We start from the raw sequence: 12,299 nt of genomic DNA, 5'->3' as shown, positions 1-12,299 counted from the left end.
ATAATATGCATGAAAAATAGATATAACATTCATATAAATATATTTATAATGACAACATAATAAATGAAATCAGATAGATTTTCATAAATGTTATTCTTTGTTCAATATATCAATAACTATTTTAGAAATAGGATTATTAAAAAGATTCATATTTTAAATAAATTAGCATATTGTATTGAACTTTTTACAATTTCTCAAACTAAAACATCTAATATAAATAAAAAAATTTTTAGCTAGTGTGAATAAAATAAATGTAAAAATTTCATATTTTTTATCATTTATAGTGTATTTACAATTGGTTATGCAATTTTTGTGCATATACCTAATTTACAGTTATTGAAAATTATTTTTCAAAATACTAATGTATTAATTATATATTAATTTTTGAAATTATTCATAAGCAGTAAATATTAAACTCTTTTTTTACAAGTTATTCATTCCTACTGCGATAATATGTCAAATTTCTGTATAAATTTAATGAAAGCTGCCACTGCAAAATGTACGCTTTATTTACAATAGCCATTATTATTTATCTTCAATTTCTTATTGTAGAAATCGTAAAGTTGACATGTAAATTTTTTAAACATGAACATTTTTAAATGTTTAATGCAATTAACGGCACAGCACATTATTCTAAAACTCATTTATAGAATGTTACTTAAAAAACAATTATAGAATTATTGTATATACAGAACACACATATGTATTCTAGTATGATAGGTACTCCTTAATGATGATATGTCCTATACAAAAAGATAATAAAATAAAGTTGAATTTTTCTTATAAAATATTGTAGTATGATAGTTCATATTTATATTAATATTTTACACTTTTTTCTATAGTATCAATGAAAATTACTTTCATATTTGCTAAGCTCTTTGAGCCATAAATGGCGTCAGTGCACCTCTTTGTCCCAGACCTAATTGTATATGTTGCATATGTATTTCAACACAATTTTGAAAAACCTGTTGATTTTGTGGACTTAATTTTGCGCGTATCTGTTCCATCGTGCCTTGTAACACTTTCAACTCATATGCGTTACGATCCGAATCAGATAAACTCTAAAACGTAAAAAAAGTTGTATCAAAAAAATATACAAAACATATACAAAGTTATATCAAAAAATTAAGAAATTAGTTTATATTAAATAAAGTATTTCAAAGTATTACTTTTACTTGAAGCATAAGAGCTGTTAAGTCTGTCACTAATTGAGACATTTTTCCAGGTTCCTTATCATTAATAATATTATTTCTTGCAACCATATCTGCAGCTTCCTGTCTACATTTTTCACGAAGATGAGAAGGAGCTAACATGGCTGCTACACTAGGTTCAGGAGCCATTTCTTGACAAAGTTCTTGAATATCATTAAGAAAATCTTGCAAAGCAGTATTCATTTTTTCCAATTCAACCACAATACTAAAATTACAAATATTAATAAGAAAAGAAAAACAATAAATATAAAAGATAATATAAATATAAATAACTGCTTACCCTGCATATCTTCTTTCAAAATCTGGCGGAAGCGGTTCTCCAAAAGATCGTCTTTTTTCTGCTTCACTATTCATTTCTTTTAATTTCTTTATTTTAACTTTTTTAGCAGCTAATATTTTATTAACTTTAACCATAAATTCTAATAATTTTAAAGGATAACCATTCATTGTTCCACCAATATGAGATTTCTTTGGCAATGATACAGAAGCATTTGATATTAAAGGATCGCTGTTTAAACGTGGTGACATTAATTTCATAGCATATGGTGGAGATGGTACATATTGTACATGTCGCGGTCTAAATTTTTGTGCAAATGAAGCAACACTTATTGTTTCTGGTGGTTCATTTGACTATAAATAATAAATAAGCATATATATTTTTATGATGATATAGAATTTTGATAATTTTTACTTTAGAATAGATATATACACACCAATACTTCATAATCTGGAACACTATGCGTTCCAAGTCCAGCACGTTCAAACGTAATTCGGTAAGTATTATTACTAGTATCCACAGCATCAATACTTCCAGTGAATAAACCATCTTGTGGTTTTCTCAGTCTTGCTGTAACTTTGGTTCCAATTACCAACTGTAATGGTATTTCTGGTGGTAAATCTTTAAAACTATTAATATCTGCAGCTTTTCTTTGTTGTAACATTCGAATTTTTTGTCTTTTTCTTTCTAATTCTCGTCTTTCTTCCTCAAAAAACGACTGTGAACATCTTCGTGGTTTACCCATCATTCTTCTTATCTTGCACCATTCAACACGTGTTAATTTCCGAGTTTTTAATTGTGGAAACGATTCTTTCAAACAAATCATAAAATCATTGTCACCTTCAAAAAGAGTCCTGCATAAAAAAATAAAATTTAAATTTATTAAATTGAATTGTTTATATATGTGTATTCATTTCTTTTCATACATACTTATCAATGTTACTATAAAACCACTCGTAACAAACCCATTTGTGAGCTTTTGGTAATTTCAATAAATTTCTTAATCTCATACCAATCTTTTGTCCAATTTTACGATCCGGAGAAGAAGGTTGCATTGGTTTATCAGGTTCTTTCTCTTGTTTAATTGGGGTCATTGTAGATGATATAGGTTGACTTAATATATTATTATTTTTTCTTGGCTCATTAGTTATTTTAGTTTGTTTTTTTGCAGGGGAAGGTCTAGATACTTTTTTAGGAGAATGTTTTGCATCTGGATGCGACGGATCCTTTTTGATCCTATAAAATAGATGACTTTAATTAAAATATGTATTATATTAATATACATATTTATGATATAAAATATATACCTGTGATGAGGATGATTAACCAATATATCATCATAAAATAATTTATTTTTTTTTCTAATTCTTGCTGGCATCCCTCTTCGATTTAAAACTTGAACTGGTTGACTAGGGGGATTTGGTTTTGGAGGAGGTTGAGTACCTACTCTTTGTAAACCTAAAGCTGCAGGGCCAAGTTCAGGAATTGGATCAGATTCTTCTGTGTCCATGTGTGAATCTGTTGAATTGTTTGAAATTTGTTGATCATCCATGTCCATTGTATCATCATCGATTACTTCAGTTTTAATTTCATCGATTGATGGATATCCTCCATTTTTTATAGATAATAATGTCTCAGCTGATTCACCTAAGAAAAGAAAATTATTCATACATATACATATCAAAGAAAATATATTTATATAATAAAATAATATTAATTTTTTATTTTTTCTATTTTAAATTTCGCTCAATCTTTTATAATTAAAAAAGAATATATTATTAATTCTAAACATTCTATTTATAATTATTTAAATACTAAATGATATAATCAATAATCAATATAAATTCTATATTCTAATAAAAATTGTATTTTATTTTTATTTTTAAAAAATTTAAGATTTTTCTTTGATAATGTCATATATTATAAATTTTTAAAGATTTATAATATAAAAAAAAAGTGATGCATAAAATTGTATATAACATGAGATATAAATATTAATATATGATCGTAAAATTTAACTTTTTTTCTTTCCTTAAATCTATTAATAAAATATACATACATATATTAAAATCAAGAATTCGGAAAAAATCAAGAAAATCATTCTGCTCTTAACTATCGACATAACCAAACTTGTATGTAGTTCCGTAAACAGTATGTGTATTTATCATATTAGAATTATAAAGTTATACAATAAATAATATTGCAAAAACTATAAAATATATTGTCAAGTATTTGTTTTCGATGTATTGTTTAGTGAATGAAATCTCAAACGGTAAAGATCTTCATTGTCCCGCTTGAATTGTGTATTGGTCATTTTTGAAATTTTAAACCAGACCTTTGTGAGCGCAATTAAAACACCGTCTCTAAGATTGTTAACATGTTATAGAAAGATTTTATGTATTATTAACGTAAAACTCGAAACATTTCTTACTCTTATATAATTATTTTTTGTTTTTTAATTAACTCTTATTATATTAATTTTATCAAGAATAAGTTAACTTTTACTCACTTTCAATCATCTCCGCCATGTTGCTATCAATGATGCATTATGGGTATGTGTTTCCGTCGAGCTCGCCCGCTTCGCGGTGAATTTCGTTAGTGGTTCTTTTCCATCGTTCCAAACGCTCTGATTGGATAGAAAAAATCTTTGAATACTGAAACGGACCTTACGGACTTTTTAAATGTACAATAAACTGAGCGCAGCATGCCATACTATGATAAAATAAAATTTAATTTTATTTAATATATATTTATTTATATTTTAAATTTAATTTAAAATACTTAAACATTCGATGTAAGTTAATATATTTAAAAATATACAAAATCATTTAAATAAATAAAATTATATATGTTTACATCTTCATGATATTATTCACATATTATGCATAATATTGAATATTATGCATGTCGTTACAAAATGTAATTAAGCAATTTATATTCTGAATTTAGCGGTATTATTATAATATTAATACCTAACTTAACATGCTACAAATAAACTTCTTTTGGTTATTAATGATTTCATCAGTTAGTACAGATGATATTGTTTCAATCGATCAATTTGTGGCACCTACTAAATATTGTAGGAATAAGGAAAGATTAATAACATCCGAAGAAAATGATGAATATTTACTTATTAGCGCCGAGATCGATACAATTGTTGTGATGGAATGTCGATTTTGGTATAAAGTATTATTTTATTGACAAAAAAAGAAAGATTTTTTTATTATATTTGTTTTTTAAGATAGCAACGACAAAGAGGAGAAAGAGTCAAAAATTTGGTATTATCAAGATCGATACAAGGAGACTCCCAAGAAAGAGATAGAATTAGGAATGGATAATAACTCATCTTATAATAGAATTTATACTACTCCAGATCTTTCTTTAGTAATTAAAAATCTGAACAGTACAGACGCCGGAATTTACTTGTGTCATGGTAAAGAAGGCCAGGAAGTTGAAAATAAATTTAACTATAGAATTGAACGTAATATTTTTATCGAATTTGCCAATTACTTGACGAAATTACATATTTAAATATAACTAGTTAAATAAATTCGTTTTACAGCAATTTTCAAGGAACATGGAGTTGTATACGTTGAACAAGGAAATATTACTGATTGGGAGAAATATCGTGAAATATATTTAGCATCGGTTACAATGCGATTTGCCGTAAGATTGTTATCAATTTTATTATATTCATGATTCATATAGAGAAATATTTAAATAAAAATGTTCATCTTTATGTTAATGTTTATGCACCCCAATTTATTTATTTATCAGATTTCACAAATGTCCGAATTGGCAGAAATTCGAGAAGTCGGAATAATACTTCAAGTCACTTCTGAATGGGCATCTTGGGGCCCATGCGAACATTGTATAGATAATCGAGGATATAGATCAAGTTTTGGAAATTGTCGATTAAAACGAAAGATAAATATGGTAAGTAAGATGAAATATAAGATTTAAAATTGATTCTATAAAATACATTTTTACAGACTATTGCGAACAAGAGTGATTCATCTATAGTTAAATTTTTCCTAAAATCATCATCATTACCATGCAAGTGAGTGAAGTTAATTTTAATGGAAAGATATTTAAAGATTTGTATCCGTAACATCATGATTTGTTTTCAAGATCAATTTTACTCGAAGAAAAATTTCCTAGCATCAGTAGCGCGGTGCGCCATTTGCCAGAATTTATTTTAAAGGAATCGTGCAAAAATTGCCCTCGTGTGAAAAAGAAAAAAGATGATAGATATAAACATATCAGACGATTCGTACTCGCAGAAGGAGCTTACCTTACAATCATTTGTCCAGAGTAATTTGATAATTTTGAATCGACAACGTAACTGTTCGTAAAAAAATTTAAATATCGTAGGGCAACTCTAGATACGAAAGTATCGTGGAAAAAGGATGCGATTACATTGGAAAAAGGTGTTCGACGATCCTCTCGAAAATTGGATCCAGAAGCTCGGGTGATAGTAGATGCCTTTGGAACGCTCTATCTGATAGGTATTTTTATTACACGTTATATAAATTACACGTTATATTTTATGTATTTCATATTTTTTTGTTTACAGATGTTTCGACCGAGGAAGAAGGAAACTACACATGCTATGTTAATAACGTAAATATGTTGCAAGTAAAAATCATCGTTATTTCTAAAGCTAGATTACTAACACAAGGTGAAATTAAAACTGTAATTAATTATAACTATAGATCGATACGCATTGAAAATTTTATTCTATGTAATATTTTTTTTTTTTTTCCATAGAATTTTTACGTCACTTAGGATATTTAGGATTCATATTTCTACTTTGCTCGTTTTGCTACTGCAGTGGTTTAGTTTATACGTATAGAAATAGACATAAATTCGAGCAAACTGTTCCGAAAGAGGATATATTTAAACACGAAGAAGAATTACCACTTATCGGTTAAAATCCGTAATTTAAAAAGTGATCGATAAAAAATTGCTGATAACAAATTGTGCAAATTGCTTACCGACTGAGCTATCATTCTTCGTACGATTTTTCCTGTAAGAACTTCTTAAAAAGACGATGACCTTAAAGGTAGTCGAGTGAAAGGAGGCAGTGGAAGGGACAGACTGCATGGAGTACGTGTCCATTTCTCTGTAGTCACTGTTTAGTTTCAAAATGGCTGAGTTTAATCGTCCCTTAGTATCAATTCACAAGTGAGATAATAAAAATAAACACATAATTGCAAACATATTCACCATAGAATGAATTTAAGAACACAAGTTTTCTTAATATCCATGATTCTTTGTTTGGTTCTGCTTCAGAGCACAATCGGTGAGTTTCGTACACAGATTGTATTTACATGTATATTTTATGAATAATGTTATACTTTCACCGCATATCGAACAACGAATTCTTTTCGTAAATTATGAACTAATAGGAATCTTTTCCTTTGCTGCAAATGTATTTACTATTCCTACAACTGACGACATTCTCACACCTCAAACAATTCAAACAAACAAAAATGATTATGGTTTGCATGTACAAGTAAAAGTGTTACTTTTCATTATAGGAATTCTTCGAAGATGTGTGAGTTGTAGATCAAGAGGAGAATTAGGATCGTGTAAAGATCCTTTCACTATGAACACAACGGCGATTAAAATGGAAAAAGGTGTGGAAACTATTCCTTGCGTGTCTGGATGGTGCGGTAAAATAATTGAACGGAAGAGTTTAGACAATGGTAAGTGTGTCGATTGATATGGATATATATATTTAAATTTGCACAGGATTGTAAAGGATATTTTTGGTTTATAGAATATGGTACTGCCACGCAAAGACTTTGTCTTCAAAACGGACCCGATGACCAAGAGGAAAGATGCGCGTATACCGTGTGGAAATATAAAAAAGTGTTTTTGTGTCTTTGTTACGGAGATCTATGCAATGGAACGTCGAAGACAAGCGTTTCCAATGGTTTGATCTTCATAGCACTTTGCGTTTTATTTCGATGGTATATATAAGAATATTTGAACTGAATTGAATGTACATTATTGTATAAAATGTTCCTCATTTTTGTATGTATATGACGTGATAGTTGTAATTTTCAAGTTTAGTCAATATTGATTTGTTATTGCATTTAAACAAACAAAAGATTTGTAAAAATATATTCTAATTTTATTTATAACTTCGTATCTTATGTATGATAATCACAAGAAACTGAGGTATATACATTTTACATAATAAACATTTGTAAAACTTTGTACAGAAAATGGTACAATGTTTTATTATATTAATAACGCAATACACAGTCATCTTATTACACTTATAGCTGCATTAAAATTCGGACTGTGCAAACAAAAAAATATATATAATTATTCTCATTAGTTTTATAGAATGTGAAACAAACTTGTTTTTTCAAATGATAATAATAAGCATAAATATAATACATTTCACTTAAGATGTTCCATCTTTTTATGATATATCTTTTTACGATTTAATAGTCAATAAGCAAATAAATAAAATTAGTGTAAATAATAATAAAATTCCTGTACATTATGATTTCCTAGAGAATGAAGAAGTTAGCCTCAAACTTCTTAATATGTGATCGTGAAGGCCGTTTCGTCTTCTTTCTTCTTGATTTTTTAGCAATGCTCTTTCGTGAGGAATATCATCATAAAATAATTCACCTTGATCATAAAGATATTTTACAGCTAGCATTGCTTCCTCGCCGATCAACAGATACGGATCGTGATATTCTGAAATATCGTAATGTCTTTTCTTTCTCTATTTTCAAAAATTAAATTATACTCTTAGATATTCTTTTAGCAAAGTTTTTGTGTTTCGAATATATGATTTACCAAGTCCATTGGAGAAATCAGGTGTCGTATGTCTTGATTCTTGTGAACTATAGCCGAGATCGTTGATATCTATTGGTGGAATGAAAACGCCTACAGGCCATAGAGATTCAGCATTTTCCGGTTTAATATGAATCGGCGCAACGATATCTTTGTTGCGTAAACGTTGTCCTGTGAACACGCATGATAAATTCTATTAAATTGCTGCATTGCGCATTTTATTCTCATTCCTATCAAAGAGAAATATCGTACCATATTCTTTAACATTTCCCGTTGCGCTTTTTCTTCCAATCGAAACGTAGGATCTCTGATCTATTGTTCGATCTCCTGTTAGATAAAAAATAATATTGTTAACGCGAGATTTTTTAATGATATGCTACATAATTACATTTACAAACTAACCATCTGTCGTAATACCGTGCTCATAAACATGAGGAGGAGAAATAAATTTCACGTGCACTTTCGAGAGGGGCAAAGCTCTAGTTGCTGCTATTGCAACTAGAAAGACAACCATTTTCATCTGCAATTAAAATTCTCGAATGTTCATGCGTCTATTATGCGTATACGTATCGTTCTCAGGAATTCAAAGTTAAAATGTATTCAGAATTAAATCGTCGTGTCTCTTTTTCCTTTCCTTTTTCTTGGCCGCAAATTAATAGACCTTGCGATTGTAGCACACGTATACGTATATTTCAAAATATACATAATCCATTTCACTTTTACCATGGGAAGTGTTCTTTCCATGGCGATAACATAAAAGCGGGTCAAGGTATTTGAAGTTAATATTTCAACTCTTTCAACCAACCCTGACGACCGAAACGAATAAGACGTAAATGTTGAACCGTGTTTACGAAATGATGATGCCATAGCATTGGTCCTGCTGAGATTGAAATAGAACCGCGGTGGAATCTCGAGTGATTTGTCTGACAAAAATTAATTGCGATCTCTATGTGATGCCACCTAATAATGGTCAGATAATCTGGTGCTCATAAACGATAATCACTGCCCGTGCAGGAGCATATCTCATTACGGATATGTACAAGATAAGGATATATCTAAATAGGAGACGTAAGGGCATAAATGATTTGTTTGCAATCTCGACTCGTATATTATTGTCATTGTGATGTACATCGTTGAGAAGGTATTAGGTAAACTATTAAACAGGCAAATCGGATGTTACCCGACCGACTATCACGCAAAGTAATATCCACTGAAATAAACAATTATCCTTCGACACGAATGCTTCATGCTTGGAGCGGGTTTAAAATAGAATCTGAAAGCGATTATAAAAGCAGCATCATCGAACGCGTATATATAACAATGTATAGTATGTGTGTGTGTGTGTGTGTGTGTATTTATATGTGTGTTCGTAGATTTGTGTGTGTCTGCAGATGTACGCAATAGATGACTGTGAATTGGTTCGCTCATACATGACGCTCGCAATGGCGCGTCTTGCAAGGAGATTACATAGATATCTATTCGCGATTTCGACACTGTTGTACGTTCGAATACGAACGTCCGTAGAAAGTAAACGTCCAAATAGTGTTCATATTTTAAGTGAAACGTCGCTCTCTTTCTATCTTTCCTACCTTATTTATCGCTGACCGATTTATAGGGTTATTTTCCTCCTTCACGAATCAATTATTCGACGATATTGGCCAACTTGGATATCTATAGTTTTCATCGGATTTACCGGTTCGCGATTGTGCCATTATTTCGCCAAGTATATACTATATTAAACATTATGTCAGTTCAAAATGTTTACTTTCGGTTAACGGGATGCCAATGATTAACAATTATTTAGTTAATAATAAAATATCGATTCAGAAACGTATCGTGTATATATATATATATATACTATGCGTTTTCGAAATATGCTCATTTAATATGCAACAATTCTATATGCAAAACTCGATCTTAGGTATTCACATATTTGCGCTTGACACGAGCGTTATTATGTGTAAAATATTCATTCAAGCAAGACATTCATACGTTCGATGATGCGTGTTAAACTACCCTTTCGCCTTTCTTTTTGCTTTCATTCGTAAAATGGAAGTGGTTCTTATTAATTCTGCGTTCATTGTAAGATAATAAAATGAAATGTAAAATAACAACGATAAAAGTTTTTCACTGTTAATATACATTAATAGACAATGTTAATAGATAACTTTGCATGTTTTGAATGTAATGTTTTTTTATCGAAATTTTTAATGGAAAAAAAGTCACTCACTTGTATATTTTCAATGCTTCTGCAAACAAAGAAGACTATTGCAATAAAATGAAAAACGTGAAAGAAAAAAATATGAAAATAAAAATGAATGTTTTTATAGAATCGATATATATATATATATAGAGAGAGAGAGAGAGAGAGAGAGAGAGAGAGAGAGAGAATATCGTTGAAAATATCATTTGCTTTTAGAAAATATAAACATATATACGTTGCATATAAATACAAAGTATTAGATATTAATAAAGATAACGTTAAATCATGCGAGCGAAAATAATCGAGAAAATCTTAACTGTACACCGATATGTTGCTGTCAGCTGTAGTAAAATTGTCAACGTTTAATCATATCAATGAGCAATGTTCTATCAATTAACCCAGTCAACTATCACGTTCAATTAAATGTATAGAAACGCACAACCTTTGTTTCATTATATGAAAATATTCATCACTTGCGTGTCTATCACGTTTTTATTTTTATTTTCAATCACAGCACACGTTTCGATGCTTCAAGATAAAATTATTGTACTAGTGATATTGATAAATATAAAATAATAAAAGATAGAAAATTATTTTAGGAAAATATCCGTAGTCATGTCGTGTCACTCACCGTCGACATCGTCGATTAGTACTTGCAGAATTTTGATCACTAGTTTCACACTGTTTGTTGTAACGTTATAACACAGATGATCATTTACAAAAGAGAGAAATTTCGATATTTATCCGAAAGGACTCGCGTAGCGTGTTTGCTAGATACAACCAGGAACTGTTCCACTTTAAATGTCTTGGGAGAATGTCGCGCATGAGTTCCTGCATCCCCCTTCTTGTTATGTACCCCACTTGCAGACGCCAAGTTGGTCGTGTTCGTAAGGACTCGCACAGGGACATGGTAGAACTTTCATTTCGGTGAATGCGATGCAATCATCCTTTATTCATTTTGAAGGTACCGCGCGCAAGGATGACCAATGGTTGCGCATCGTTGTATGCGCAAGATTGCCTTTTTTCGGCGGGTTAAACACTGTTGCATCACTGCTGTTAGAAAATTTTTAAAAAGATAACACAATTGTGATTTTTAAACAATGTGATTATTTTATGTTACTTTATTTGTGTAAAATATTTGTGTTTTTTTCAAATGAAGCCACAAACTACTTGGATTCTTTCCTAAAACAGTTGAATAGTTTTCAAAGGTTAGGTTTGAGGTTTGTGGTTATATTTAAGAAATCTGATAGTTTTCAATAATTTATTACATATATAATTATATGAATTTTAATTTAGTGTATTAATAATTATGTATAAGTTATGAATAATTATGTATAAGTGAAGAATTATGTCAAGATTTTATATTTTATTCTTTTATATTTTTATTTTTTTTTTAAGTAACTAAAATATATTTTAGAAAATTTTATATTCATTAATTGATTAAAACTTAATTTTTGTTGATATTAAACATTTAATTATTAATAAATATTTAGAAATATTTTAAAACAGTTTCCAAATTACTAAATTCCCGCGCATTTTTACATTTCAATATCATGATCATAAAGTAGTTGCTATATAAATATAATGATAGGTTTATTTGATATAAGAAATATATTAGAAATATATTTATTTGCTTATGATTATTACTATATAATAACTATAATGTGATATTTTAAGTTATTTTGTACTCTAATTAAAATTTATGAAATCTTCAAAAAAACATAACCTACTTATGTTTTACTACTCATTGCTTAATCAAACTTTTAATATTTATAATAAAAAATAT

The 12,299-nt window shown here is 29.1% G+C and overlaps 4 protein-coding genes across 7 annotated transcripts; 2 read left to right on the top strand and 2 right to left on the bottom strand.

Annotated features, from left to right (window-relative positions):
• Positions 1–151: 151 nt before the first annotated feature.
• LOC100866701 (protein lin-9 homolog) lies at positions 152–6,532 on the bottom strand. 3 transcript variants are annotated; one of them, XM_031918723.2, is made up of 9 exons: positions 6,486–6,532; positions 3,998–4,114; positions 2,796–3,135; positions 2,419–2,724; positions 1,925–2,342; positions 1,492–1,841; positions 1,170–1,416; positions 859–1,061; positions 152–743 (listed from the first exon to the last, which is right to left on the bottom strand). In XM_031918723.2, the coding sequence occupies exons 2-8, from the start codon at positions 4,014–4,016 to the stop codon at positions 870–872; spliced, it is 1,872 nt and encodes a 623-aa protein (XP_031774583.2). In that variant the 5' UTR covers positions 4,017–4,114; positions 6,486–6,532; the 3' UTR covers positions 152–743; positions 859–869. The 3 variants fall into 3 exon arrangements, with proteins under 3 accessions (XP_031774583.2, XP_086763109.1, XP_086763108.1); XM_086906983.1 differs by lacking the exons at positions 3,998–4,114; positions 6,486–6,532 and adding an exon at positions 3,548–3,677; XM_086906982.1 differs by lacking the exons at positions 3,998–4,114; positions 6,486–6,532 and adding an exon at positions 3,548–3,677 and having other exon boundaries at positions 152–1,061.
• Positions 4,819–6,485, top strand: LOC105736477 (uncharacterized). Its single transcript, XM_086906992.1, has 8 exons — positions 4,819–4,969; positions 5,051–5,154; positions 5,266–5,424; positions 5,481–5,548; positions 5,620–5,802; positions 5,863–5,996; positions 6,065–6,169; positions 6,259–6,485. Exons 1-8 carry the CDS (start codon positions 4,819–4,821, stop codon positions 6,420–6,422), a joined length of 1,068 nt encoding a protein of 355 aa, XP_086763118.1. The 3' UTR covers positions 6,423–6,485.
• Positions 6,533–6,540: 8 nt separating the features above from the next.
• On the top strand, positions 6,541–7,998 carry rtv (QVR superfamily protein rtv). Its single transcript, XM_003696764.4, has 3 exons — positions 6,541–6,793; positions 7,032–7,199; positions 7,274–7,998. The coding sequence occupies exons 1-3, from the start codon at positions 6,724–6,726 to the stop codon at positions 7,474–7,476; spliced, it is 441 nt and encodes a 146-aa protein (XP_003696812.1). The 5' UTR covers positions 6,541–6,723; the 3' UTR covers positions 7,477–7,998.
• Positions 7,609–11,509, bottom strand: LOC100865870 (uncharacterized). 2 transcript variants are annotated; one of them, XM_086906990.1, is made up of 5 exons: positions 11,145–11,509; positions 8,713–8,830; positions 8,563–8,637; positions 8,314–8,481; positions 7,609–8,211 (listed from the first exon to the last, which is right to left on the bottom strand). In XM_086906990.1, the coding sequence occupies exons 1-5, from the start codon at positions 11,151–11,153 to the stop codon at positions 8,009–8,011; spliced, it is 573 nt and encodes a 190-aa protein (XP_086763116.1). In that variant the 5' UTR covers positions 11,154–11,509; the 3' UTR covers positions 7,609–8,008. The 2 variants fall into 2 exon arrangements, with proteins under 2 accessions (XP_086763116.1, XP_086763117.1); XM_086906991.1 differs by lacking the exon at positions 11,145–11,509 and adding an exon at positions 9,900–10,027.
• Positions 11,510–12,299: the final 790 nt, after the last annotated feature.

Source organism: Apis florea, unplaced genomic scaffold (assembly GCF_048593485.1).
Source record: "Apis florea isolate Af1SG1 unplaced genomic scaffold, ASM4859348v1 contig_2495_pilon, whole genome shotgun sequence".
NCBI lineage: Eukaryota > Metazoa > Arthropoda > Insecta > Hymenoptera > Apidae > Apis > Apis florea.
Note: the sequence above shows the minus strand (reverse complement) of the source record. Positions and strands in the feature narration are given on the sequence as shown.

Excerpts from the sequence above, each read along its gene's own strand:
- LOC100866701 (XM_031918723.2), bottom strand. Across the intron at positions 2,725-2,795 it reads GTTAATCATCCTCATCACAG|GATCAAAAAGGATCCGTCGC; the intron begins GTATATATTTTA and ends TCTATTTTATAG. Across the intron at positions 2,343-2,418 it reads TTTTATAGTAACATTGATAA|GACTCTTTTTGAAGGTGACA; the intron begins GTATGTATGAAA and ends TTTTTTATGCAG.
- LOC105736477 (XM_086906992.1), top strand. The coding sequence starts at position 4,819 with ATGGATAATAACTCATCTTATAATAGAATTTATACTACTCCAGATCTT. Across the intron at positions 4,970-5,050 it reads ATTTAACTATAGAATTGAAC|CAATTTTCAAGGAACATGGA; the intron begins GTAATATTTTTA and ends TTCGTTTTACAG. Across the intron at positions 5,155-5,265 it reads CGGTTACAATGCGATTTGCC|ATTTCACAAATGTCCGAATT; the intron begins GTAAGATTGTTA and ends TTTATTTATCAG.
- rtv (XM_003696764.4), top strand. The coding sequence starts at position 6,724 with ATGAATTTAAGAACACAAGTTTTCTTAATATCCATGATTCTTTGTTTG. Across the intron at positions 6,794-7,031 it reads TCTGCTTCAGAGCACAATCG|GAATTCTTCGAAGATGTGTG; the intron begins GTGAGTTTCGTA and ends TTTTCATTATAG. Across the intron at positions 7,200-7,273 it reads ACGGAAGAGTTTAGACAATG|AATATGGTACTGCCACGCAA; the intron begins GTAAGTGTGTCG and ends TTTGGTTTATAG.
- LOC100865870 (XM_086906990.1), bottom strand. Across the intron at positions 8,638-8,712 it reads GCACGGTATTACGACAGATG|GAGATCGAACAATAGATCAG; the intron begins GTTAGTTTGTAA and ends TTTATCTAACAG. Across the intron at positions 8,212-8,313 it reads TGATTTCTCCAATGGACTTG|AATATCACGATCCGTATCTG; the intron begins GTAAATCATATA and ends ACGATATTTCAG.